This window comes from Neolamprologus brichardi, chromosome 15, assembly GCF_056152115.1.
Source record: "Neolamprologus brichardi isolate AB-2024 chromosome 15, ASM5615211v1, whole genome shotgun sequence".
Lineage (NCBI taxonomy): Eukaryota > Metazoa > Chordata > Actinopteri > Cichliformes > Cichlidae > Neolamprologus > Neolamprologus brichardi.
Genome location: NC_142118.1, coordinates 13,579,187 through 13,606,544, shown reverse-complemented (window position 1 = coordinate 13,606,544; position 27,358 = coordinate 13,579,187). Strand labels below are relative to the sequence as shown.

The 27,358-nt window shown below is 40.3% G+C and overlaps 2 protein-coding genes across 2 annotated transcripts; one reads left to right on the top strand and one right to left on the bottom strand.

The window, feature by feature from the left end:
* The first annotated feature begins 426 nt into the window (after positions 1 to 426).
* Positions 427 to 15,077, top strand: si:dkey-12h9.6 (macoilin-1). The gene is made up of 11 exons (XM_006792553.3): positions 427 to 699; positions 2,228 to 2,369; positions 2,554 to 2,680; positions 2,806 to 2,929; positions 3,134 to 3,312; positions 4,985 to 5,468; positions 5,540 to 5,698; positions 6,636 to 6,806; positions 8,340 to 8,466; positions 9,178 to 9,352; positions 11,732 to 15,077. Exons 1-11 carry the CDS (start codon positions 623 to 625, stop codon positions 11,920 to 11,922), a joined length of 1,956 nt encoding a protein of 651 aa, XP_006792616.2. The 5' UTR covers positions 427 to 622; the 3' UTR covers positions 11,923 to 15,077.
* Positions 15,078 to 16,440: 1,363 nt separating this feature from the next.
* Positions 16,441 to 25,276, bottom strand: nrbp1 (nuclear receptor binding protein 1). Its single transcript, XM_006792552.3, has 19 exons — positions 25,018 to 25,276; positions 24,726 to 24,912; positions 24,218 to 24,476; positions 24,003 to 24,125; positions 22,040 to 22,141; positions 21,840 to 21,929; positions 21,694 to 21,734; positions 21,447 to 21,541; positions 21,262 to 21,345; positions 21,112 to 21,170; positions 20,797 to 20,895; positions 20,587 to 20,719; positions 20,013 to 20,103; positions 19,793 to 19,843; positions 19,394 to 19,529; positions 19,158 to 19,211; positions 18,985 to 19,048; positions 18,196 to 18,251; positions 16,441 to 18,108 (listed from the first exon to the last, which is right to left on the bottom strand). Exons 3-19 carry the CDS (start codon positions 24,446 to 24,448, stop codon positions 18,013 to 18,015), a joined length of 1,605 nt encoding a protein of 534 aa, XP_006792615.1. The 5' UTR covers positions 24,449 to 24,476; positions 24,726 to 24,912; positions 25,018 to 25,276; the 3' UTR covers positions 16,441 to 18,012.
* Positions 25,277 to 27,358: the final 2,082 nt, after the last annotated feature.

The window sequence follows — 27,358 nt, the reverse complement described above, 5'->3', positions numbered from 1 at the left end:
CCCCAAAAAGAAAAACTAAACAAAATAAACAAAAAAGCAATTTCTATAGTAGACAATGTTTATCTCTCACTTAATTACTGCAGGGGGGAGTCCTGATCAGTAGAAAAAGCTGTAATACAGTTAGAAGTCCCTCCATCACATTTTCCAAAACTGTCCAGTGGGCTGCACAGGAGTCTTCGCCGGGTCCCCGGACCTGATGTTTGACACGCTTTGGATTGAAACAGTAAAATTATGGAGTTTAAAACCAAATCAAGGAACTGAAAGAGACTAAAAAACTGAGAGTTGAATGATAGTCACCTTTATTATCGAACTTATAATGAGCCCGGTTAGTATTTTTGTGCAGTGTGTGTCATAATTAACAGAACACATGTGTACAGTGTGTTGATTTGCTCCCCTTCTGCGATAAACGCTTGTAGGTACAACCTCCACTGAGCATGCGCAGAAGTGTCGGTCCTCTACATTTGCTCGCAGACATCGTCACAGGTTGAAGTGAGCATCTTCATCCACAAAGAGGGAGCCGGGCTGTTTTGTCTTTCCTCTCGGCTCTGTCGTTTATCCCCCGTCGCTGTCGCCTCTGCTGCAGTGTGTCCAACATCAGCACGCGGGGAACAGAAGCCATAAGATGAAGAAACGTTATGTGGACGCGAACAGGCTACGGAAGATGAAAAAGCTGAAAATCACGGAGAAGCTGTCTGAAAGGTAGCGAGCCGCGGCGCCCGGCGGCTGCTTTTGTTGTGGTGGCCGTCTTTGTGTAGATTTCAGCCGTCGTCATCCCGCTCACCTGTCTGACTCGCATCCCATCACCTCCATCCGCCCCTCACATCCTAAATGAGCCAGCGTGGCGCTTTAATTAGCCTCAGTGCGGCGGAATTAAGGCGCAAATGTTGCGCCGGGTTACTTCAGCCCGCCTTGTTTACAGAATAAAAACAGAAGCTGTGCAAGTTGACGTCGGCCTGCTTTCGTCTCATCTGCGTTCTCACTGCCTGCTCTATCCTCCACTCTTAATCGCGCGTGAAATTAACACGGCCACATTGCGTTTTGTTTATTTATTTACATTCGTCCTTTGGAAAAATAGAAACAAACGCGCATTCCTGTTTGGCTTATTTGGCACACACAATCTGGAAGCGTCTAGACTGAGTCCAGACAAGAAAAGACACGCAAATAAGAAAGGAACACCACTTTTTCTTTTTTTGCACCTTTCTTTCTTTCTTTCTTTCTTTCTTTCTTTCTTTACACAAAAAACACGTGCAAGAGATGGTGTTTATTTTTGAGATTTAGACGTCCTATTTTATTTTGTGTGCCAGTCACATATTAAATTTCTTGCTCTTTGTGTGCAGTGATTTCACACAAACACATATAATTGAATTACACTACTGGAAATATTACAAAGCAGATAAGAACTTGATTGGAGAATTAAAGACGCTGTGGTGATTCCTTTACACTTCACTAGCTTGTTTGGTAATTATATTTAGTGTTAGTGCTAAATACAATAAAGGGCGCTATTTCAATAACATCATATAGAGAACTAAAGTTACATCAGCTCTGTTTAGTAGTTTTATTAGGCCAATTAAGTATGCTACTCAAGGAGAATAAGATAATAAAAAAGACTATATTGGGCTTCTAGGATGAATTTAATATGTCGTTTAAAAGCCCTCTCCCAGCTGATTCTAATTTATTTTCTAATTTTTTGTGGAACAACCTGCACAGTTAGTAGTTACTTAGAATATAAATACAAGTGAGATTAATTGAAATGCATTCTTTATAAGTAAAATTGAAAGGCTGTTGTGGACTTGCAGAAGGATGCTGTGGTGCTCCCTCTCTCCTCCAGATGAAATATTGCCATGGTTACCAAACAAAGAAGGGGTGATGTGATAGCAGCCTATGGATGAGCAGAACAAAGGAGGAAAACCACAGCTCCTGTTTGGCTTGCGGCTGCCTAATAAAATGAGGGAACAGTCATTGTTCTTGTTATAGTGGCACTGCTTAAAAGGAAGGACTGTATTTTTAAGACGCAGCTGGCTCAATTAGAGGTTAATGCCGTTTTTGCAGTTTCCCGTCTCATACTGGGCTGTGTGTGAGTATCTGGTGCTTTATCTGACAGCCTTTATTTACTGGATTCAGAGGAAGAGGCACGTTTGTTAGCCATGAGCTCAAAGTGAAATAATAATAATGAAGGTGGATTGATTTTTTCTTTCTTCTTTTTAATAATGTCTGCATGTCTTTATAGCGCGTACACCTTCCTGAAGTTTATGGTGATGTGGACACTGGTGCTGCTGGCAGACTTCATCCTTGAATTCAGACTGGAGTACCTGTGGCCGTGCTGGCTCTTCTTTGGGAGCGTGTACACCACTTTCCACTGCCATGGGCTGGTGAGGACTCCTGCTGTGTGTGATTTCATATTCTGTGCACTGGCCCTGATGATGATAAGCCAGCCAGTGATGTGTAGTAGGCTTCACGCAGTGAACAAGAACATGGCTTTTCTTCTATTTTCAGTGAATTACTCACATTTTACTTTCCTGTTGTTGTTGTTTTTCTTTCCCTTTTTGTTTGCAGGTTATTTGTGTTGTTTTTGTTTGCGCTGCCTTCACTCTGGACATCTTTTGTTTAATTTTTGTTCCTTTGCACTGGCTGTTCTTTGTGGCGAGCACCTATGTGTTATTCAATTACATATGGCACACAGGTGAGTATGACAATTATCATCCACTTGGCAAAATCTGCCCAACTTTCTTCATCTCATAAAATCAAAAATATTCTCTTATTTTAATTTATTAGTAATTTTCTTCTCATCTGATTATTTTTCCTCAGAGAAGGGCATCTGTATATCAACTGTGTCTCTGTGGATCCTGCTCGTGTACACAGAGGCTTCACTTCGACTCAAAGACCTTAAAACCTCACATGCCAACCTGTCCCATCTTTTTGCCGCTCACTGGTATGTTTATTTGATACAAAACGTATAAAGTTTAGATTTAGTATTTAATATTTCATCATTGAAATATTATATACTGACTACTTTCTAATATTTATAATTTATTCCGGCACAGTTAATGCAGAGCACCCACAAATTCCTGGTACATGTCCAATGACAATAAAGGGCTGTTCTATTCTATTCTAACTGCCTTGTATTCACTTTCAGTATTGGATATCCTGTAGTTTATCTGGGGTTTGATGCCACCTGCTACTTCACCAACATCTTTAAGCTGCGCATACAGAAAGCAGTGCAGAGTGAGAATGACTTCCACATGCACCTCCTTCAGCACTCACTCCCCCCAGGCCTGCAGGTTTATCCCAAGACAGGCACAGATGGCAGCAGCAGTGAGTCTGTGCACCTGCACCATCCATGCATTTACACTGCCACCTACCATTCTTACTATCTGGAGGGTTTTTCACTCTTCTTTTGGTTTCGGTCGTTCTTGTTTTCAAGCTGACAGTTTATTACAATCTCCACTTATGGGGCCACTCAGTCAGGTGATTACAACAAACATTTGTGAGTCAGTTCGCTGAGAAGACGCAGACAGTAAAAGTCCCAAGCTGAAACTGTATTTAATAACCTCCTAGAATATGATGTGTTGCTGCTGGCACAACAAAGTAAGCAATCTTCTTGTTACTGCAACTGTTTGACGCTTTGTGCTATCAAAATATTTCAGAGTGCTTCTGAAAATAGATAAGTGCTGCATACCGATGTATAAATGTATCATTTAATATGGTAATTACATGATAGGGGGAGAAACTAACATGGACAGAGATGAAGGGAAAGGAATAAGAAGCAAAGGTGCAAAAATGGACATTTTTAAAACAATTTTGACAAAAAAGAAATTTCAATACGTGCATAATAAAAAATAAATTTGAAATTTTAAGATGTAGATTTTGTTTGCTTTTTTTTTAAAAAAAACAAACAAAAAACAGTCATGTCTACCCATGTTTTCATTTTCTGGCTATTTTACTAATTACAAACTCGGCACACATTACTAGTCAGTACTGGTGAGATTTGGGCTGTATATAAAAGATGCAAGTAGAAACCACTGTGGTTCAAAATCCTGTGGTGGCCAAAGTAAGTCTAAATAAAAATCTTAATTTATAACCCCACACTTTACAGAGCAAATTATTTCTTTCATGTCTTACTGAAAACAACATAATGCTAATATGAAAAAATGTGGTCCCCGTCATAAATCCACCCATTTTCTCAACCAGCTTATGCTGGACTTTTAAAAAGTTTTACAGCTTTTCCTATGGATAAAGACCTCCCCCACTGGCATTCATACTACACCAAAGTAATTGAGTGATTTTGACTATTTAAATCACTGAAAAGTTTGTGTTTTTAACTATGTATTGGAAAAATGTCTGTTTTTTTTACAATGTGCCCACAGTACTACCTTCCTACATACCTACCTACATACATACATACATTTATTTTCTGTAATTTAACAAATAGGAGAATGTTTTATTATTCCAGGACAGTTTGGGCAATGATCCGTTAGAATGATTTCTGTAATTTCACACGTTTTTCTTACAATTTAAGCTCAAAGAGTTGTCAGATGACTTTCTTTCACTATAGCAACATTTCTTTATCATATAGAAGACCTGAGATTTTCTTAATATAAGAAAAACTGAGTTTTTCTTATATTTATTTAATTTAAACACTGACAGAAAGGGGTGTTTCGGGTGCACTTAAGATCAAAGTGGGCTGTGTGTGCCCCATGATGTAAACTGGATTTGACATCCCTGGTGTAAACTGTGCAAAGCAGTGGAGAACCTGTTTATCACTCCATAGGATTAGTGAAAGGACTGCAGGCAAATCTTTTGGTTGGATTAAGTCAGTGAGAATTCATTGTGATTAATAAGTAATTCTAGTGACTGATGCTGGCCCTGTTTAAAGTTTTAAATGTTAGTTCATACCAAAGTGAGGATAGCCATAAATGTTTACTCATCCTAGATGTTTCTGAGCTCCATAGTAGACTCCTAAAACTGACCTGTTTTGTTTTTACAGCCTCCAAATGGAAAGTCAAGCCTGAGTCGAGTCAGTATCAGTGTCAGAACGGTGCTGTGGTGGCCCAAGATGAGGCACACACCGTGGACTGCCTCCAGATCCGCAGCGAGGAGAGAGCAACAGAGAAAGGGTCACAGGAGGTGAGGTCAGCCGAACCAAACCGCCGGCCACCATCGTCATCGTCGTCATCATCCAAACCCAGTGTGGGTGAGTCCAAAGATCTGCTGCACAGCAGCACAGGAGGACCGGAATCATCAACAACTCCAGAAAATCTACCTCAAGAGGAGCACGGCAGCAAAGCAACGCGAGCAGCTAAGAACTCCTCACCAAAAGCCAGAAGAAGCAGCTCAAATACTCCTTCACCTCCTGCGGGAAGGACTGAGAAGAAACACAGGTCCAGCTCCAAAACAGTCAGCCCCAACAGGGACGCAGCAGAAAAGAGCGCCACAGCAGCTCAGAGTTACCACACTGAACAGACAAGCAAGTAAGTATTTAGCTAAGCTTGACTCGGGTGATGCTTACAGCAGTGCTAAAATATTGTTTTTTATCTCAAAGGCTGGAGCAGGAGCTGAGGAGGCTGAAGAGTGAGCTGCAGTCGAGCAGGCAGACCGAACAGGAGCTTCGAAGTCACATCTGCAACCTGACCAACAGCGAGAGGAGCCTTAGACCAGAGGTTTCCCTGCTCAGACAGTCCAACATGCTTCTCCAGAGCAAGTGAGTGTCTTTGAATCCTTTTCATGGGAATAAATAACTAAACAGGCAAAAGCTACCTAAAGATATTATATTGTAGACTTTTAACCCTCTACTTTTCGAGTAGTGCACCAGTTGTTATCACACAAAACCGGATTTTATAGTACTTAAAATACCGTAGCTACTGTCAGTAAATATGAAAAAATGTTTATCCCATCTTACCCAAACCTAAAGTGACAATGAAATGGTTTCTTCTGTCCATAAAACAAAGCAAACGATTTGAACTTAACTGTCACTGTAGAATTAAAAACCTGCACAAGAAAAACAAAAGGTTTGTGTGTAAAGCTACAATATCAGATCAGGTGAATGTGCTGTATGAATGAAGTATAGCATATCACTATATAAAAGAGAATATGATGAGATCACTGACTTTGCTGCTGCAGACCTGCTTTGTCGCACAAACCATTTTTATTACCTGTACTTTGCCACAGTATCTACTTTTCTTATGTTTTTTAATGCAAATTTTGTTTCCACTCCTCCTTTTCCTCCAATATGTGACTCAGATTATCACTCTAAGCACATTTAGAGCTAAAAAATGGGGGGAGGGAGGCTCAGTTAGTTATTTTATCCCACTACAGAGGTACTCCTAACACATTTACCACATCAAAGCCACGTCCGGCAGCCAAAGGCTATAAAATCGCATTTGAGAAGAGCATGTTATGCAGTTTTGATCAGCACCACCAGCTTTGATAAGACATGCTCCAGTTTTTTTAAAGGAAGGTGCTCTCCAGTGACTACAACAACTACAAGGATGATAAGAAACCTGTTCAACATTTATGTCTGTTTTTGAAGTATGCTTGATGCTGATCTCAAACGAGTCCATTTGCATGTGGCAGTAACCCACATATTGATGCTCTTTTTCTGCAACTTATTTAAAACCACTTTAATGTCATCCCTTCAGGATTCTGTGCCTAACTAAAAACAAGCAGAGGGACAAGCAGACTTGTGTGATGCTGGAGAAGAAGACCAGAGCAGAGGCAGAGGCCAGACTCTCTGCTGAGAAGCAGTTGGCTGAGCTTCAGGCTCAAAAACTGGAGGAGGCGGCGAGCACAGCGCGGAGTCTAACAAACAGGTAACCCACACTTTTAAATCGCCTCTTATATTTCCTGAAACTTGCTCTGAGTTAAATGTTGCTGTAAGCATGTGGCCAAACATTTGGTTTAAATGATGTTTACTTGCTTTCTTGTTGAGAGTTAGATGAGGAGATTAACATTATTTTGAGTAGCCTTCCTTAGCCAGTTAGCCTTGCGTTGTTCAGAGGTTAAGAAGGCTGCCAGTCATCACTTAGACCTTAAGCCTCAGTCACGCAGGCCCAGAGACCAGTCAGTGGCCCTCTGGCAACCAGCACTTGCTAAGTAAAAATGTGTATTCCTTAACTGCTCAGCATGTTGCTGGGAGTTGGTCGGTGAAATCGATTGCAAAGAGAGTGCTACAAAGAAAACTACCTTGCAGCTGCTTTGGTTGCTCACAGATTTCCACGGTCATCCTTACAGCAAGAATTATGATTCAGCAGGAAGTCTGTACCATAGGTATGTCGTAACTGCAACCTCCACTGAAATCCTATACTGCAACCTATGGTGTAACCTCCATAGAAACATAAATACATGTTGGGTCAACACATGCAGTTACAACATTTGCTTAGAAAGTCACTGAACTCCATTTCTGGGTTATGTCGCAGTTTTTGAAGTTCCACTACAGCACAGTAAATAGTTATCCAGCATTTGCAGGCAAGTCAGCGACTTCCATGTAAAATAGGGGCGACCATGGCAACCTGCTAGTAATCAAAGCAATTGAAAGAAGTTTCCAGTGCAGCATCCTTTGTGAACAGCTTTACAACCACTCACCAACTGGTTGGGAATACATTTACCAGTGTTGAAGCCTGTGGGACTGAAACCATGCTAACCGACACTTTACTGTTTAATTTGGCATTCTTTCGCTAAAGGTTAGCCAAGAAATAGTCCAATACAGGGTTGACACGTTTTAAAAAACAAAATAAGGCATTTTCTCCCAGAGAAGTGCCACTGACTGGATATTTTCTCTTCTTGACCTTCTCTGTAAACCCTAGAGATGGTTGTGTGGGAAAATTCCAGTAGATCATCACTTTCTGAAATACTGGCACAATTCGCTGTGCTACAAACAAAGTGACTTTGATCGCTTTTATTCTTCATTCTGATCTATTTGAATGAATCTGCAAGCTTGAATGAACTGAGTTGCTTCCATGTAATTGGCTGATGAGATATTTGCGCTAATGAGCTGTTCAACAGGCGTACTTGAGTGGCCAAAGAGCGTATGCTATCTTTGAACAAAGCCGAGCTAGCTGCTTTTCCCGCGTTCCTGTCTTAGCTCTAAGCTAACCAAGAGTGACATTGATCTTTTCCTCTAATTCTCTGCAAGAAAACAGATGATTCTTTAATCTACCATAAGCAGTTACTTCTTTTAAAGAAATCTCTCTTGTGTGTGTTCAAAATAATTGAAAAAGAAAACATCAGTGTTTATAATGCAAATCAAATGTTCTGCTTCTTTCTGTGGAAACTGGTCTTCAGTTCCCGCCAAAGCCTCTCTGTCACTGCTCAAACGCTCTCATTTTCTCCGTTTCCCACACCAGGCAGGAACACTGTGAAACCCAAATGTTAAGGAAAAAGGTTAAAGAGCTAGAGACAGAGTACAAACAACTACAACTGGAGTATCAAGTGAAAGAGAGTCGTGTGGTAGATCTAGAGAGTGATGTTGAGGTATCTTTTTACTCTATTTGGGAATGAACTTGTGCATTTAAGTGTCTGTGAGTCTCAAGTGATCCAGTGCTCGGTTGTCCTCAGTTTGGTCATGAAGTCCTTCTTTTGCCGTTTGATTTGCTGTTTCTGATTTTTGTGTGTTTACTCCTTTTGTTCTCTAAGAAAACAGAATGGTTTTCATTGAGGAACTTGAGCATTTTTTTTGTTATCTGTTTTATTTTGGCCTGCGGTCACCATAATGCACTGTCATCACATCAGTATGCAGCATTACTGTATGGGTGTTTTTGTGTGACATTAGGTGTGTAAATTGTGGTTCTGTGTGGTATTTGATGTCATTTTAGTGGCATACTTTCCATGGAGCATGCTGTACTAGAAGCCAGGTCTTTCACAAAAACATTACACGTTTTTATCACCTTTCACAAAAGGCAAATTGTTAACCCAGAAAGAGTCATCTTTCAAAATATCTTAATGATAATGTGCTGCAGATTTTATGTTTTTTGAATGGCTGGCTGGCCGTCATCACTGTTTGGAAGTAATTATGTGTGTGGTGCATTGGTTTTCTGAGCGTAAACTGTGCCTGTCTGAAATACAAAAAAAAAGATACTCAGGAAACCAAAGCACCAACTCCCACAGGTGGTTGCTGCAGGAATTACTACTGGCATTTTGATGTTTTGCACTTATTCTTACCGCTAATGTGTTCTCTGGACTCAGGCTCTGGGAAAGTACCGCTGTGTGGAAAAAGAGACAGATATGCTGCTGTCCACTTTGTCAGCCATGCAGGAAAAGGCTCAACATCTGGAGTACAACCTGAGCGCTGAGACTCGCATCAAACTGGACCTCTTCTCTGCGCTGGGAGACGCCCGCAGACAGCTAGAAATCGCCCAAGGTTGATATACTTATTTCTGATATTAATTCAGATCAGGGGTGTCAAACCCACCTGACATCTTTGGAAAATGTGAAGGATACTATGACATAAATTTGGGACTTTTATTGTATTTTCAGAGGTTTTACAGGTTTTACATATGGATAAAGACCTCCCCCACTGGCATTCATATGACACCAAAGTACTTAAGTGATAGATAAACTATTAAATGACAGAAAGGGGTCCACATTAATGTAAAACCAAAAGAAAATATATTTTCTGTGACTTAACAAAACCTATTTTATAATTACAGGACAGTCTGGACAGTGACTAACCAGAATTTCTTCTGTAATTTTATACATTTATTTCTTACAATTTATGCTCAAAGAGTCGTCAGATGACTTTCAGCAATTTCTTTATCATGTAGAAGATCTACCGTTTTTCTTATATTAAGATCTCTGAGGGATTTGGTGTCTAGTTAAAATTATTCACACTTAATCCGTTAAATCCTGAACCATGACATAAATGCCAGAAAATTCAATTTGTTTGAAAATGAAGTGTTTAGTCAACCTTCTGGGGAAAAACGTTATATATTAATTAGGAAAAAATCATACTGATGGTGTAAAAGTCTCAAAAACTCATGTATCAAATATGATATGCTTTAAACGGACTGTAAAATCAGTTTGACATCCCTGATTTACATCACTGTGTATTTTTCGCCTTCTTCAGTTTGATCTGCAAACTGCCATTAGATTAGAAATTACTGTCAAGGAAAAGTAAACTATGATATGTGGGGCAAATTGTGAGTCGGATTGAACAGCACAACTGTGTGACTATTGGGATTTTTAAAAATTGTTTATTTAATGTTTTTCTTTTAGCATTGTTGTGGTTCCCTCAAAAAAAAAAAAAGCCAAATTGATTACTTTTGGGTTATCACAAATATATAAAATACACAAAAACATATTTGGAAACAAATTCTTCACAAATTGATGCCAGTTATGATAAATTACATACACAATAGTGTTGGACCACACCTCTTTATCTTTGAGTTCAGTTTTTGTTCAGTGACATTGCCTTTACAAGCAATTGTAAAAGAAAGATTGAGTTGTTCTAAAGAGCTTAGTGGGAGCTTCATGGCATGGGTTTCCATTGCTGAGCAGTTCCTGTAGGTGTAGTGTGTAGTTGCTCCAGTACTTTTGTTTATATGTTGTATTTTGGAAGCTTGAATCCAATTGGCAGTAGTAAAAAGCTAGTGCCAGTGCCACTGTGTATGATTAGGATAATACGATGAGGCGTATTATCCCCAAGAACTTCTGTAATCTTCCTTTAAGCCACTTGTCAGTAGCATAGAAAGTATAAAAGATGGATGCAGCCACCATGATGTTACCAATTGGTTAATGAAGTCCCGATTTGAAGCAGTTTTGCCATTTCAGCTTTTTACCCATCAGTCGTAAAAGGCCGATGGGGTATTGTTGTCAGCATAGACGTCCAAGATACAGTAGGTGTTCAAATCTCTGTCACCTTAACCTCAAGGTTGATCTGCCTGAAAAACTGAGGGTACCGGATGGTCAAGCCTCTGAGCATACCATGGATGATGCCGCTGTCTGACTCTAACATGGACCTTTATTTACAAAGTGAACTTCTTGTTTCATCAGTACGACCTGAAACTATCAGTTGAGACTGCGTATGCATCAGAAAGTGTGTACTGAGGTGACAGAGCGAGGCTGCTGAGAGCTGTTCACCGTGCATTCCCCTCCTGACCATTAGAAAGAAAGAAAGTTTTGCACTAGCTTAATTTTTTCCTTTGTACTGTCTTTGGCAAGTGCTTTTAATGGTTAGTGAGAGACTATGAAAGTGGCTCTGTGGTGTAGTGGTTAACACATTCACTTAACATGTGAAATGTTCCCAGTTTGAGAGCAGGTGGAGACATAACCCCAGCCTCTAGAGGTGACAGGCTACTGTAATCCTACTGCCAGTCTCAGGCCTGGAGAAATGTCAGAGCTGTGCTAAACTGCAGATCTGATTTCAGGCATTCGACCAAAAATCCATTAAATTAAACCCAATGATTTTGTGGTTTAATAGAGGGTGTTTTAACATTTCAGTTGTCAGACCTCACACGACTACTTCTCCTCCTTGTGGGGAATTTCAGCCAAATGTAGATAACACACTTGATACCACAAATCTTAGCGATGAGTTTAGACTACTTCTGCTCAGATAAAGTCTTCTTTGAATAATCCATCTAGCTCATTACTGCGATTTGAGCTTAAGGTCAAGATTAAGGGGATTTTGCACGGACAGAGAAAATCTTGCTCGGCTTACATTCGAGTGCAGAAATAACAGAAATCCTATGCATTGCAGCTCATTCAGTATCTATCTCCTTACATCTACACCTTCCTCTGACAGATAAGGTGATGAAGCAGGACAGGGAGATATGTGAGATGAAGAAGAAGATTGCCGAGGTGATGGCGGTGAGCCCCGGCATGTCCTACATGGCGCCCCGGCCCCACGTGCCACAGAATCTCACCAAGTTGCTCAACTCCGAGCGCTACGTGTTGAATCCACGAGCATTGATGTACCAGTGTTTGAAGAAATAGGGGACGTCCCAGAGCTTTCACACCTCATCAGAACTCGTCAGATCCGGACGAGTTTATCACAGAGCTAAACAACACCGCGAAGTCCTCTACTTCCAGCCATGAGTGGAACCAGGCCAAGCCTCCACGAGTCGAATGCCTTTTGCTGCACTGTTGGTGCTAACTTGATATCATTCTGTATATTTCCTGTTTTCTGCCACATCACAGGTCGAAGAGTTTCACTCCAAAATGAGGTATCTAATATGCAGAGCTGGTCATTTTTTTGAACAAGAAAAAAAAAAGGTTTACTTATCCCGATTAAATACAAATGCAGGTGTCAGCAGAGATACAAACCAAGTAGATTTATCTGAATGAAGACCTGGTGCCCGATGTGGACATGCCCAGAGGAAGATGGCACTGACAGGTTCTCTGCTGCAGCTATAAAATACTTAATTAAAAAGCTCTTTACAGTTTAACTCCTGGCATGAAAGTAAAGTTAACCAAACAACATTATTTAAGTCCGTTCATGTGTTAAACTTACAGATGTGTAAGAATTCAGAGTTTTCTTGGTCTGCTGCAATACTGACAAGAAGATTCAAAGTAATATCTTTTTAAGCCCTATCTGTCAGTATTTATTAGAACAAAATGATCATTGAGGTCCAGCAGTACAGGTACTGATCATAAAATTAAGAAAACAGTGGCTGACTTCTGTTCCGGTGTCTCAGTCAGTTGTGATAGTCAAACCACGTGACTCTGAAACTGGAAATCAGCCATCACGCTTTTTTCACCGTCTCTGCTTTTCTTTGAAAAAGAGGCCAAATTTTAGACTTAAATCTTTAACGGATTTTGGGCAAATATTGGAGTTGTGAACATTATTTACATTCATGTCTAAACATGATTATAGAAAGATGAGAAATTCGTATACAGACTTTTGTCAAAGCCTCAGTGGTTATGATAATGAACTTGTTTCTCTAAATGTCTCTGTTGGAGAAAAAATTTTGAATAATAAATTTGGTATATATATATATGTATACACATTTATATAACCTGGTCGGCTACATCATTAAAACCACCAGCTGAATAATGTGCAGGGCCCTCTTGAGCCATGAAAACCTTCACGGATCTGCCCTGCTGCAGGTCCTTGGATTGCTGCATGTTTTCTGTAGGTTTTGAGTTGGGCTCGATTTGGATTGAGAGTTCGGATTGAGACCCTTTAAGAGGAGGGACTACTCTTCCATGGTCTCTTCAGGTGTCTGTTGTCCCAAACTGAGTACCATCACCGCCTTAGGTTGTTTTCTGCGCTTCTTCATATGCTCATGAGCACTTTTTGTGGGAGAACGCTGCCATCGGGAAACGCCATTACCATGTAGCGGGTGTTTGGTTTGCCTGCCGAAGTATTTAAGTGGACGATAAACCCGTATTCTTTTGTAGTGATTTCCGGGTTGATCTGCTTTCCACTCTCACCTAAGGCCACGTGCTGTAGATGGATCTCATTCTTTCAGACACTGTAAGAGTTTTCTACAAAGGCAGGGTGGGCTCTCCCTTAGAGATACGATAAGAAGCTGGGTTGTTCAGGAGGGGCGTATGACAAGGATGCCTCCTAGGGGAGGTGTTTCCTACTGGAAGGAGGCCCTCAGGCAGACCCCGGAATTGCTGGAAGCTCTGACCCAGACCCGAAAACAGATGAGTGGGTGGGTTTCAAAGTGAATTTAAAATCTTCCTGCTGAAAATTATAACAAGATGATCAATGTTGTTCACTTCACCTGTCTGGTTTTAATGTTGTGGCCGATCCTCGTACCATTCTATCAAAGTGTAAATGTGACTATTTAACATACCCCAAATGTTTGAAACAAGTATGCACCAAGATGTTCTTGTGTGTGCCTGTAAATAGAGATTTAGGAGTATCTTAATTGTGCTGAAATTCAGACAAAATATGTGCGTTCAACGCAGAGCTTTGGAATGAAACCCTTCAGAGTTGGATTATTCCTGCATAACAGGCGGCATCTTTGTATGAATATTCCTGCCGTCCGGGAGACTCTTGAGAATAGTTAAGTGATGTTTTATTGTCTTACTGACCTGATAATTTTTTTAAAAGAAAGCTCACTTCAGCTGCGACTGAGAGCCAGCTATTTTTTTGATGTTTGGCAGCTCGTGGCTCCACAGTGGCATCTGGAAGAGAGACTGCGACCTTGTCCGAGAGGTAAAGCAGAGCCGTGAAGGACAAGGGGGACGGTGTTGACGAAACATGGCTCACGGATGAAATTACTGTGCCTATATACTTTCAAACTCGGAAGTAAAACACAAATTTTAATGTGAAAGAGTAATGTGTTTAAATTGAAGTGCTATGTACTGTTTTTGTAGTTTTTGCTTCATTTCTTTCTTAATTTATTTTTTTTTACTCAGTGTACAGAATTGAAAAATTACCCACGCAGCTGAAAAACACTCACGAACTGGATGTCGCCATTTTGGTAGCTTTTTATTTAGAGCGTGTTTTTAGGGTGTTTTATATCAAAAATATTTTTTAGTCTTGCTGTTCTTCTTATACTGCTGTCATTTTGTACGGCACTGTGTTTGTCAGCATGAAATGTGTTTTATTCAACCGTTATTTGAGCACACATTGTGACTTTATGTACATGGATGTACTTGTACAAGGGCTACAGTTTCTTAACGTTTTTGGACGAACAATTGTTAATTCAAACAATGATGCTCTGAGGCTGGAGATCACACTCCTGATACACCAGGACCCTGTTTTGTATAAATTATTTGAGTTATCAAATGAGTCTCATTTGTGCAGACGTGTGCATGTTCCTTCACTCAGGAGCCATTTATGGTGTCATTTTCTGACTTTGAAGGTAAAACGAGCAAAATTGACTTCTTCTGCAAATGGAAGTGTTTTCTGAAAACTTTAGTGTAATGGCTAATAAAGATCATCTTCATAAACTTTTTGGCCTCACAACAGATCAACAAGAGACACTGAGATTATTTAAGATGATCTCTTTTTCTGATCTGTAGATTCATGCTGAACTAAGTTACAGAGTGCCTTTGGGGCATGGGTTTGAAGACATTTTGAACTCGGTTACTTACTCGTTACTTTCAGAGTAACTAGTTACTAGGGAAAGAAACTTTGGTTTTACTCAGAATTCTCTTATTAATGTGTTGCTCGACTAACTGAATACCCAGCAAGGATGCCAGTCTTCTAGCTTGCTTACATGTTAGCACTATCCTGCCACAAGTGCACTGTGCCACCTAATGGCCTGAACCTAAAATGGCAGTGTAGTAGTGTGAGTGCAAGTTAATGATGAAAGGAATGAAACTAAATTAGAAATGAACAATGTTTGTTTTATGTGTCACTTTTTATCGTTCTGTTTTAATCTATTTCTGCAAACTTAAAAGTATTTTCAGCCTCACAAATAGTCAATATTTAACCAAAATAATATTTCCTCCAGTCAGGCCATGTAGATAAATAAAATATGATGGTAGATTAAGTGCTTCAGTGGTCTAAGATTCTAGCCTACGTCATAGCGTCACGTGCGCTTTTTACGTCCAACGTGGAAACTGCAGTTGTGGTGCTTTCCATTGTGCTCGGAACTCGGAAATTCTACAGATGAGCTGAATATGTGTTTAGTAGTAATTTGTTTTTGTAGAGGGCTACCAAAACAACCGTTTTCGAAGGCGTCGCCATATTGGAATCCCGGCTTCTCTGACGAGACTAACCAGAACGCCGTTTACTCGAGTGTGACATCATTCCCAGGTTTGGGTTCCCAGGTTTCCGAGGTAAAACGAACGCAACACACGAATAACGACCCTATCTAAATCCCTGTAACGATAAACGCGTTATTGATTTTGGCATAATAACTAGTTATCGTGCTCGTTACCACAATAATAACGTAGTTACTGTAGTTACTTAATAACGCGTTAGTCTCTACACTGCTGGAGACAAACCTGACAAGCAGAGACCCACAAACAAGCAGCAACCAAAGGTGGCTGCAGTAAAGGCCGGGGAGGGAGGGGAAAACAGCTTTCGGTGAGGTTTTTTTTTTTTTTTTTTTTAAATTTAAATCATCTCTGTTGTGTACATGCTTAAAGTTGATCACAGAAAAAAAAATATTTTAAAAAAGACAAGCAAAAAAGAAACCCCTACTGGACTGGAGATTGTGACCCTTGAAGTGGTTGTAAAATTGATTCGATGGGAGTTTTTAAACAGAGCTTAAAGCTGATTTTTAGTTCTCTGGGAATGCAAAAATGCAGAAAAAACCAAGGCGATTTATAAAGTATTACATTTCAGCCATCTCTCATATACTTCAAGGGCCTGTAACTTGGAATAGTGTGACAGGACTTCATGAGATATGCCAAAATTATGCAAATAAACCAGATTTTTAAGGAGGTTGGGTAGGAAGCACTGATTTAGTCCCCATGGAAAGACCAAGGCAGATAACTTTGGTCTCATCAACAAATAAGAATGATGATTTTTCTATTATTTGCTTATTAGTTGATCTGTTTGTTATTGATAAAAAAAAGAGATGCCAAACAACAATATCATTAAGTGCTGACAGTGTAATTTTTTTATTTCAGGAAGTGAAAAAAGAGGGTAATGCAGAGACAGAGCAGTGTCCAGCATACAGTGCACAAGATGTTTACAAGCATGCCAGGCAGCGCCACACTCGTCTCTCACAGTATCTACACACCCTGTCACAGCATGGAGACACCGAGACTGGATCACCGACTGAATTTCAATCTCTAAATCTTAACTTCCGGTTGGTGTACACGAGAAACAAGCCACAGGACATCTCCCAACAGGATACAGAAATGTGCAAACTAGCAGAGAGATCCCCAGACACTTAACAGATAAAGAGCGGTCTGAGCCAATTAGCTGAACTTCTCAAAAGATTTTAGCTCAGGCATCCATGAAGGAAACCTATGTCAGAGCTACTCGAGCTAAAGGTTGATAGGCCTAAGCTGACACAAGTCTCTCTACATGGTACATTATCAGAGTAAACCTTAAAAAAAAAAAAAAAAAAAACCTAAACAAACTCCAGAAGCAAGTCTACCGCATGCATCGATTTCCATTTAGGCATGGAAAAGCATACATGCATTCACCAACCTCAATGATGATCATCCATCACATGCTTAAAACACTAGAGGAAGCCCACATGGAGCGAACCAACACCCTGTTTTTAAAATGTCACCTACAGACAACTTTTCATTAACCTAACCCCGACTCATAAGTGCTGCAATTTCCTACTTATAGTAGGTGGACCGCAGTGAAGCGGTGCCACATTTTTGTTGTGATAAATAAGTGTGTGATTTTAAAGAAAAAGGGCAAGTAAAAGCATACATTCAAACACCCACCGGCCTTAGTGCTGGAACTGAAGTACAATACACACTGAGAAAAAGATGTAACACAAATAAATAGTTTGATCTTTTGAATATTTTTTTATCTGTAGCTCTTTCGATTGTTTTTCAGCTGCATTTCATGAATATGTTGCACAATTTCAGATCTGTAAAGTAAAACTGATACTCGCTTGATGCGATTCAGCCTTCCAGAAGTGATACAAGGTACATTGATTCCTCACTCACTGCTCAGGACACAGTTTAAAGGACCAGACAACCAGATTTAACCCTACATTACCATCTCTCACACACACACACACACACACTCACACACAAGACAAAGTTTTTCCATACAGACAACTATTAAACAGTGTAAAGTAAAAATGTTTAAAATACAATTTTAACACTGACTTAAGGAAAATACTGTTGCCACCCACTTTTTTATTTTCTTGCTTACCTCTAACATTTCTTCACTACTTCAGAACTGAAAGAAATAGGCCAAACTGTGAAAACATTTGTATTTTCCATTGCAACTAGGATTTCCTCTTAATAGAGAAGCAGATGGCTGTATTTGGTGGGAAAACAAAGTGATCTAAAGCAACAACCACTTAGTGGCAGCTTTTCCCACTAGAAGATACAAGAACAGGCTGTGGGATCTGCAGTCAGACCAAGGCTTCCTCCTCTGTCCTCGCAAAGGCTTTCCTGCAACTCGGAGGTGAAGCAAAAGCTAGTCCCGCTGTAAATGGATGAGGAAGGCTGAAAGAAGGCCTGGCGAGTCCTCGGCTATGAGGAAACAGTCACCGGATTGAGCGAACCATTCCGGCTGTAAAACTTAGAGAAGGCCTCTTCGAGAACAGATGCGAGTCGAGGCTGATCGCCCTGAAAAGAAAAGGCAGTGAGGTCAAAGTAATCTTTCTAATTGTTCTCTGATAGCAGTATGTGGTAACTTCACTGATAAAACCTCACCTCACTGATAAACCCCAGCTGAACGAGCTCCACAGCCAGCTCCTGCACGTTCTCATCTGAACAAAAACACAATATTTAAATGGTGATAGGGTTACAAAGCATTTAGATGCCTACTTTGTCCTGTCCTATCGTTTGTAACAGTTGCATCACCTGAGAAATACTGCAATGCTTAAGAGTTCTTGTGATCAGTGCCAAAGTCAACAGGTTACAGCACTCAAGTTAGATATTTAGTTACTTTTTCAAATAAGCATTTCATCGCTTAAGAGGTACCTATGTGCAGCTTAAAATAGTCCACCTGCACTATCTACAAAGCCCACAAGGGGGCCACGGCCCACACTAAGAAGTGCATGCAGAGCAGGCCGAACAGACTGGACAACATAACCAACTTGCGCAAGCTAACTGAAAAGGGGTGTTTATTTTTAGTGGGCAACACTGTAACATATCGGATGACTTTTAATAGTGTGATGTATAAAGTTACTTTTAAAAGCAACATTACCCAGCACTGCTTATGAGTGCAATGTAAGGGTAGCAATGCAACAAATATCAACAGCAGATCGTAGCAATGTTCTTTGAGATAGTGTGTCTTTAAGTATTTTTTGGGGGGGAGGGGGTTTCTAAATCGCAGTATCATTAGTATATCTTTAAGTTCTCTGCTTTGAGTTAAACCTCTACAGCGAACCTGTGGCACTGTGCACCCTTGACAAAGCATTTAAAACCATTTTCTCACTTGTGAAAGGCATGCAAAAATGAAAGCATGGTGAAATATTATTCTCAAAACAAGACACTCACTTGGTAACAAATCACAGCTCAAGTGCCTGTTCAGTTTGTCCTCAAGTTTCAACAGCAAGGTCAGCTGAAAGTAGAATGAAACCAGTCCATTCAGAGTTCTAACAAAGCACGTTCACATGTAGTACAGATGTCATTACTTCATCACTCAGCAGGTGGGCAGAGCTGTGACTTACGTGATGTTTCGTGCCCTCGTCAACAGGCTCAATATTACACTGCATCTGAAGGACCTTCAAGGACCAAAAGGATAACTGTTTAATGCATTGACAGGTTGGTTTTTATTATTATTATTATTTATAAAGGAAAATGCTGATAAAGACAACAGCCATGCATTATCATTTTAGTTTTATGGTATTAAAATCTATGTAGAGTACTATTAATTATCTAATGTCAGTCTGCTTTCTGCTCTTACCTTCCTTGTCTCAAGCTCTGCGGGTTCAGGGGTCGGGGTTTTGACCGATGGGGGAACTATGGGTGACTTCACAGCCTCCTGCTGTGGTTGCTGAGGACAGGGGACCCCAAATGCAGTCAGAGGGTAGATTCCATTCCTGTTAAATCAACGTCAATTGTAAGCCACCACAGCTTTAGTTAAAATGTGGCAGTTGCACATTGCTCAATGCATCCAAAAAAGCTTTTACTGAACACACAACAAACACAACCACAGCTTCCTGTTTTTGATTTCAGTGCAGCGGAAACAACTCTCATTTCACTTTCCTTAGCCCATTTTGCCAACTGATCCAAGCTTTAAAGTGAGAAAATTTAGAACCAACTACAAATGTGTTAAAAACTGCATTTCCAACTGTTCTCTTACCTTACATCTTCCAGAAATTTGTCCAGCTCAAGAGCAGGAAACTGGGAAAGCCTGGAGCAAAAGAAAGACTATTATTTCCACTCCAGTAATTAAACAGTCAGAAAACTTTAGACATAGTAGGACTTAATGAAAGGCAATGATGAGAAACTAAAGATGATCAAATCACAGAAATCATCAAATCTCCACAATTTACATTTCCTACATTTACACTCAGACTTACTTCATCTGAATCCCCTCTTTGCCCTCAACGATAACCAGGTTAGGGTCCATGTTCTTTGTCATCTCTTCTAAAGCATTTTCAGGAATCATGTCTGAGGCAAACAGAGAATATCACTATTAAAGAAGAACACCGATCAATGATAGTTAGTTTTCCAAAATAAAAACAACATTACAGGCAATTTGTGTGACTGTGCTTAAGTCTTCAAGTCTTTGTGCCTGCAGATTGCATAACAAAGTATTTTGGCATACGATGGAAGCGTCGTAATGACTATAACTGCTAACCTGTTTCATCTCACTTATTTATGGTTTTAAAAATATTGACAATTTATCCTTTAAAAGCTGCTGACATTATTTCAACCTGCTTATGTTACCACAATAAAGTCTAAGTATAGATATTTAGTAGGTGTGTTAGTGTTTTATTGGGTGTCTGCTGAGCAGAATGCCCAGTCGATGCTGCCAAAACAACAAGCTTGAAGCACAGGGAATCAAGTGCATTATTAAAGTGAAAGTATGTGTTTATAAAGGATCAGATTTTCCATGTGTGTGTATGTGTGTGCGTGCGTGCTTTGACTCACGCTGGTGGCTGACAATGCAGTGTGCAGCCAGCAGCTTCAGTAAGGGCACCTCAAACAAGGCCTGGTGAAACAGCAGCTCCTTGGCTGTGGGTCGCTTACTGGGGTCGACCTCCAGACACTTCTGGATAAACTCCTGAAACACATGCAGGTTATAAATCTCTCTTCCAAACAGCCACGAGAACTTTAGACGCCTGCTTGCTCCTCGCTCACCCGTTGCAGCGGATCCTCTAAGGACTGAATGGCACTGTTTATGGCTTCTTGGGACACATAGGACGAATCTCCGTTACTTTGGATTTCCAACACAGCCATCTGAGCAAGTGAATGGACAAAGGAGAGATTCATGAAATAAACAGGAGCCTTCAGTCAACAACAGTCGCTGTTATGGTACAAAATAAGTATTTTTAAGACAGAAATAACAGGTTGAGCATTCACTGCTTTTGGTCTTCAGGCAAACTGCGCTCATATTACCACAGTAACAACAGAGCAGGTGACTAACAGCTAGGAGCAGAAAAGGCATCGCCTCACCTCTAAGGCGCACATTCCAAAGGAATAGATATCCACAGCTGTGGTAACATTGGCAACAGCTGAAAGCAGACGGAAGCCTAATCAGTATCACAGAAACACAACTGCACACCTCAGCAGCATAAAACGATACATACACCCGGAGGACCTCACCTCCATATTCTGGAGCAAAAAAGTGAAGGCTCTTCTGCTCTTCCCGGCAGGTTTTCACATGGTTATTGATAGTGTCAGGAGCAACTGAAGAAAAAAAGAAAATAACAGTGAGAACATCTTCAACACAGAAACCAAACCGTTACTGAAGGCACTGCAAACTGCTTTAAACGATCTGTGGAACCCACCTGAGCCAATTTTGATGAGGCCATTGTGCTGGATGAAGATGGTGTCACAGGTGAGGTTGCCATGAATGATGGGAGGTTCACATGAGTGCAGGTAACTGGAGAATAGCAAACAGTGGTTAAAAATAAAAACCAGGACCTTTGTACCATAGCTAACCTAATAAAGCTGTAATAAATGTATCTCATATTAGTGTAGCAGTGAATCATGTCAGTGCCACACCCCACAAATACTGTGACAGAGAACACCAACCTGAGAGCAGATAGGATCTGTGTGCACCAGCGCTTCCAGGCCTGTCAGATAAGAACAACAAACAGAGAAGTTATTATCTTTAAACATGATTTTTAATTAACCGTGTTTGATCTCTCAAATGTATCAACATTTCAAAATCCACCCACCTTTTCATTCATTGTCTTGTGGTTCTTTTTTGTCTTCTTCAAAAACTGTTTGAGGCTTCCTGAGGACATGTATTCAGTGATGAAAATAACCTGCAGACAAAAGACAATATTGAATTCAAATGAGAATCCAGGCCATTGTGCCTGTGTTTATATCATTTGATGAAATGATCACAGAATGAAACGATGAAACAAACACCTACCCTCGCTCTGTTTTCTTTGACATCTGCCCAGTACTTATGGAATTTCACAATGTTCAAATGCTCCAGCTGGATCAAATTGTCAAACACGGCTTTGACTTTTTCCTTTGGTGAAAACAAGAAAAAAAATGAAACACTTTTATCATAAATGAAAAATCCCATATGTTCTTGTTTTACTGCAGACAAGTTAAAGAGTCAAACAGAGTCTAAACAATATTAAGATCCAAATCTTCTTAGCATGTTTGGACAGTATGCCTATTAACCGAAAGGTTAATATGCAAATTCCACAGTGTTAATTATGGGTAATTCAGCTTTATTTTCTTTCTGTACAGACCATAAAATCGTTTTTTCTTTGTTGTTGCTGTTTTGGAATGGCAGGCCTGTAACTATATGGCTTCATTTCTTTTAAAACTCTAAACACTACAATAAACTACTAAAATCCTCACTGAACCTCCACCCCTAATAACCTGAGGTCATAATATGACAAGAGCCTCGAACTATCCAGTCCCTGAAGAGCTCGAGCTGGTAGCTAACCAACACAGAACTACTAACAGATTCATTTTATCAGAAAGCAGTGAGCAGCAGGGTCGATCTTGAACTAAATCCACCCCTGGAGACAAAATTAGAATGAGAGAATCTAAAAATCTTGTTCCTCAAGGTATTTAAAAAAATAAAATAAACAAACGCTTTGAATCAGATGGATCATTGCGACAAATATTGCAGAGGCTAGATTGTGCCAAAAAAGTGATTGTCTGCTAAAATGTGATTTCAAATATGTCTAATATCTTAACTGGTACTGGTAAACAGACTGCAGTGAACTGCATTTTATGAAGGAGTTACATATAAAATAAAGAAATGACATGTTTAGTGAGTATCCTAACGTGCTGTACCTACATTATAATCAATCTACTCCTTTTTTGGCCCTTAAAATATCTTTATAGAACTTTGATGTTATATTTGTTACAATTTCCACTGCCCTCTCGGCCAAATGTCTCTTGAAAAAGACATTTATATAACAGTCACTTTGCCAAAAAAAACGATTGCAGCATCTACCTTGTAATAGCAATGTTCTTTGTGGCTCGAAATGACTTAATATCACTCATGAGAGGTATGTTTGAGATAGTTTTGCCACAATCCTCTTTTGGGAATTACCATAAATCACTTTTTGGCACAACAGGAAGGAGAATCCAAAGTAGGCTGGAAGAAGACGGCCTGCACTTCTTCACTTTTCCAGAAAGGTAACCAAATCAATCAATCATAGCTCCTCATATCACGACGGACAAAGTCCGAATTCTTTCTGACTTTTTTAGTTAAACAAGAATTTGATTTGCTGCGCATAATTTTGTGACCTGTAGCATAAAACTGTCATTGCTGTTTCCACCACTGACTCCAGGTGTCGCCAAATCAACCAGGACTGAAATCTTTTTAGACAGCAAGTTGAAATAGAGATTGTACTGTTCTGTTCTTGTTGTCCACACACTCCCTCCCTTCCAAATTTCTGATTTGTTTCTGCAACTACACGGGTACAGAGTGAACTCTGCTATGGGTTCCGGTCACAATGAGTCCAACAACTTGCCTAAGGAGCTTAAAACCAAAGAGGAAAAAAGCAGCAGTGTTACAGAAAAGAGAGCAACAAATCCCATTAAAAAAAAATCCTTAAAACCATTGTTAGGCTGTTTTGTTGTATCCAAGTATGCTGTTAGTTCCAACAATCATATAACTGAGGTATAACTGTGGTTTTTCCTGCATATACAAAAAAGGTTTTGGCCATCACTCAAGTTTAAATATCAGTTTTGTTTATAAAATTGACAAAAACAGTACAGAAAGCAGAAAAATCCACAGGCTTCTGTCGAGTAAGGTGACAGAGACCCTGCACCATCACTACATATAGGTCAATCGTGGTTACGTGCACAGTCACCCTGTGCTTCAACTGTATTTTAGCACACTGGCCTTGCTCTGCACCCACCTCTTGCAGTTTGAAATTCTTTCTTTCCGAGAACATGACCTCATTCCATACCACCTCGACTCCTTCTTCTGTGTCCATGGCCAAGTAAGCATTATCAATCCCAGGCACATTGCGCTGATTCACCTTTAGGGGAGTAAAAATAAATACATAAATAATGCACCAGGTGTTTATCCAAGTTAAGTTAGTGGAGAGAAAAAACTGTCCCCCCTCCCTACCTCTTCTCTGCGTTTCTGCCAGCGTCCACAGGGGCTCTCCTCCAAAATCTCTGACTCATCCTCACTCTCCTCTTCCTCATCCTCCGTGGCAGCAGTAGCAGGAGGCTGGGTCACCATGGACACCGGCGGAGACACGGATGACACACCTTGACCTGTGGGTGCAGCGGCCACGGACTCCGGCTTCACTTCCTGGACAGTGTCCGGGGCCTGCTTGCTCTCCCCCTCAGACATCTTCCCGGTTGTCAGGCCCAGCAGCCCGCTGCAGGACACACAAAATGACCCACCAGAATATAAACGCCACACTACATGATGTCATTTCTCATCTGCTGGGGCTGTACGACTGTTAGTAGAAAGCTAGCAAGGCAACAACATGTAACTACGTGGTGGCTGTAGCCGGCTAATCTAGCTGCAGGTGAAGAGTCACCGTGGAGACTTTGCAAAAGGAAGTTAGCTCCAACAGGAAAGGCCACAATAAGTCACACTTATGAGCACAAACACATGGACATACATGTTATAGATGGGAGATGAGACGATGCCAGCTCCAGTTTAACAGACTCCCGTCGCCGCAGAGCAATCCGGGCCGGAGGTTTAGCTCTGTCAGCTGTGAATCTTCAATGTTTCTCGGCGGAGTTGCAGCTAGCTTTGCGGAGCTACGTTGCGAACTTCAACGACAGCAGACACAGCTAACGAAGAGTCTACGAGACACCCAGAACCTTTACTTTACTAACTCTGATATTAAACGTCTGTCGCTGTTTGTACTTGCTAGACCTCGTCAGTCGGAGCAGTCCTCCGCCCCTTACCTCTTCTCAAGACTCTTGCTAATGTGAGCTCTGACAACAGCCGCTGGTAGTGCGAGTAAACGTCACAGCACCACAGTCCTAAGTGTTGATTAAAGCATCACGACCATCACAGGAGCTCAGCACAGGAAGCACGGGCAGGCTAACCGTACCATTATCGTTATATCCTCGAACACAGTGGCTAACTGACTTGAGAGCTAGGTTAACATTTAGCCAGATATGATGGCGACAACTTCCAGATGCACACTGCACTACGAGCTCGGGCACGTCAAAGCCGTTGTGGGTTGCCAGATACAAGGCTTTGACTCCCCCTTCTGGGAAGTTCAGATCGTTCCCACGTAACTTACACGGTGTTGCCTTCTTCTTGTATATTTATCCCACTTCACTGTTAAAAAATCAAGCTAATTTTAATAGCAGACAAAGTGATGATTTACTAAAGGAAAAACAAAAACCGGACGTGTGAAAAATGAATTTCCCCCTAAACATAATTTTTTTGTGTCACACTTGCAGTGTTGGTCAAGTTACTTAAAAAAAGTAATCAGTAATTAATTACTGATTACTTCCCCAAAAAAGTTTAGGGGGTTTTTTCGCTGTAAAAAGAAGTTTTCTTCCCACGCACAGCGGACACTAATGTTTTTGTCACTTTTTACGGAATCAAACTCAAAATAAGGTCAGTACTTCCACGCTTTAAACGCTGCACCTCATACTCTCTCCCGCACTCGATATATTATCCATTGTTGATCTGCACACAGCTGTTGTCACGAACATCACACTCGCTTACGTCACTGTCATGAGACATTATCGCAAGAAAATCACGGTTTTAGTAACGCAGTAACGCAGCGTTCCTACGGGAAAGTAACGGTAATCTAATTACCGTTTTTGCAATAGTAATCCCTTACTTTACTCGTTACTTGAAAAAAGTAATCGGATTACAGTGCCCATCTCTGCACACTTGGTACAGTACAGCTTTTGGGCTGATTAGCAATAAGTCTTTATCATTATCATCAAGTTAAAATTGAGCATCAGAATGGGGAGAAGGGGATTTAAGAGACTGTTTAAGTGAGTGTTTTCAGGATCTGCTGGGATTTTCCAAATCAGCTATCTCTGGGGTTTACAGAGAATGGTCAGAAAATATCCAGCAAGAAGTTAAGTATTTGTATCCAAAAGTCAAAATGATAAATAAATCAAATTTGCAATATTTGATTTGGTAGGCCATCATTTTACCTGATAATTTTAAGACAGTTAAACATAATCAGTTTGATTTATTCATGTAAAGGGAGCCACAAAAGAAGAAGACGATTTAGAAGGCATGAATGTCATAATGCTTCGTTATTAAAGGACTGGGGGGAAAGCGTGTTTCTCTCAGACCTGGCAACCAGTGTTTAACGGCCTTCCTTTTTGTATTTGTTATGGGCATTGACTGACAGACATGTAGGCCAACTGAATAGTGAATGCCGGTGAATGGTTGTCTTTGTCAGCCAAATAAAACCATTCACAAGGAAGTCAGCGTTATTGCGTTTGTTTTACCGCTAGGTGTCTTTTCAGTCTACACGACTAATGTTGAATTAAACTGGGTTTAAATTGAGTCCAAATTTAAGCAGAACACACCACTTAATTTATTTTTTAATTGAAAATGTTTACCTCCTGACTTTTGACTTTGTGTTGTACATAATTAGGTTTGTGTAAAGCTATTAAATCCAAAATATCGTAGAGTTTGCATTAAATATTTATTTATAGATAGTATAACAGCCTTTTCTGTCGATATGTAGATATTTGTGTAGTATTATGCTGCATTTTTAATATTTTGTGGTTTCAAGGTAAGATAAAGTTACAAAAAAGGTGAACTCTTTAAATTCCCAGAAATATTCCAGAATAATTCTTCCTCACTGCCCATTGTATGTAAATTTAATTACACTCACTGGCCACTTTGTTAGGTACACCTGTGTAACTAACTGACAATGACCTGCTGAAGTTCAAACTCAGCATCAGAATGGGAAATAAAATGATTTAAGTGACTCTGATTGTGGCCTGGTTGTTGGTGTCATCGCTGTCGTTTACAAAGAATGGTCTGGAAAAGAGAAAATATCCAGTGAGCAACGTTTTTTGGGTAAAAATGCCTCATTGATGCCAGAGGTCAGAAAGAGTTTGCAGATGACTTCCCAGAGCGCTTTGAGGTGTCAGATAACCACAAATAACCAGTCATGGCATCCAAGATATAGAGAAGAACATCTTTGAAGCACACAAAACATACAATGTTGAAGCAGATCGGATTCGTTCACGTTCACCAAAATTGGACAATAGAAGACTGGAAAAACAATGTAGCACCCAATGAGCATCATTTCAA